The following is a 1,678-nucleotide window of genomic DNA, read 5'->3' on the forward strand; positions in this document are numbered from 1 at the left end:
TATATGTATATTATATATATATATATATATATATATATGTATGCATGTGTGTATATATTTATATAAATGTATCTATATATATAAATAATATATAATATATGTATATATGTATATCTATTTTCAATACATGGATGAACATTATTTTTGTAACAATATGTATATATTCATATGATATGGGGACAAAAACATTGATACCTAAAGATAACGTTCTAAATATAATATAAATCATTCACTTAGCATAAAATATACGCCGATACAGTATGTGCTTGATATTACACCGTGTGACTTTAGATCATCAGGGGTGAGAAAAATATCGGACACACAGTCAAAAGACGTGACCACACCTGAATACAACGCCATACTGTTGGTGTCAAAGTCTGAAGATTTGATATCAACAGGTGAGTGAGTGTGAGCGTTTGGGCGCATCACTCCCCACGCATCATGACACACCTCTGTAAGGCAGCACAAGCTCATGCTCTAAACACGGCCCTGCAATTACAAGTACCAGAGCGTACTCAAAGGAGTTGAACCTATTGCGATGAAGAGGTACAGTTTATTGGCCTTATCGACGCACATTCACATCTCACCGCTATCCACAGACACCGGTCTATTGTAGGTAGGGTCATCCTGCTACCCGTTGTCGGTTGCCAGGATGGTCCCCGGGACTGATTGCATCCACGTCGATGTACGTTGAGACCTGAATGTCAATACAGTATTATATATACAGTTGAATTAGTAATAATCATACTAAGCTGAAAATGTATTTACAGTTCATTTGCTTCCTCATAACGCGTTCCAAGGCTATCAATATCCGGACATATCGGTCCATTGGAGGTAGTCTCATCTGCTACTGCATCCAAATCGATGTATGATGAGACCTGAATTTCCATACAGTATTATATAACCGTTCGGGTTAATATTGGTATTACTATTCTGAAATATACATTTATAATTCATTGCATGCTCATCACACATTCACAAGGCCACTAATATCAGGACATGCCGGTCCATTGGAGGTAGGCTCAACTGTTACTGCATCCAAATCGATGTATGATGAGACTTGAATGACCATACAGTATTATATAAACGATCGCATTAATATTAATTATACTTCATTGAAATATAAATTTACAGTTCATTTGCCACCGCATAGCACGTTCACATGTCACTAATATTCGGACTTACCGGTCGGTTGGAGGTAGGCTCATCTGCTACTGCATCCAGGTCGATGTACGCTGAGACCTGAATGTTCATACAGTATTACATAAACGGTCGAATTAATATTAATTATGTTTTAAAAATGAAAAATAAGTTTGCAGTTCATTTGACTCCGCATAGCAGGTTCACATGTCACTAATATCCGGACTTACCAGTCTATTGGAGGTAGGCTCAGCTGCTACTGCATCCAAATCGATGTATGATGAGACCTGAATGTCCTTACAGTATTATATAAAAGGTCGAATTAATATTATTAATACTTTAGTGTCCATATAGTACTATACAAACGGTCAAATTATCATTAATTATAGTTAGTTGAAATATAAATTTACAGTTCATTTGCCACGCATAGCACGTTCACATGTCACTATTATCCGGACTTACCGGTCGGTTGGAGGTAGGCTCAGCTGCTACTGCATCCAAATCGATGTATGATGAGACCTGAATGTCCATACAGTAT

The 1,678-nt window shown here is 37.0% G+C and overlaps 1 protein-coding gene across 1 annotated transcript; it reads right to left on the reverse strand.

The window, feature by feature from the left end:
* Window positions 1–1,158: 1,158 nt before the first annotated feature.
* On the reverse strand, window positions 1,159–1,671 carry SARC_06862 (hypothetical protein; the record flags this gene model as incomplete). The annotated part of the gene is made up of 3 exons (XM_014299210.1): window positions 1,159–1,242; window positions 1,371–1,427; window positions 1,603–1,671. 3 exons carry the CDS (start codon window positions 1,669–1,671, stop codon window positions 1,159–1,161), a joined length of 210 nt encoding a protein of 69 aa, XP_014154685.1.
* Window positions 1,672–1,678: the final 7 nt, after the last annotated feature.

This window comes from Sphaeroforma arctica, assembly GCF_001186125.1.
Source record: "Sphaeroforma arctica JP610 unplaced genomic scaffold supercont1.512, whole genome shotgun sequence".
Classification (NCBI taxonomy): Eukaryota; class Ichthyosporea; order Ichthyophonida; genus Sphaeroforma; species Sphaeroforma arctica.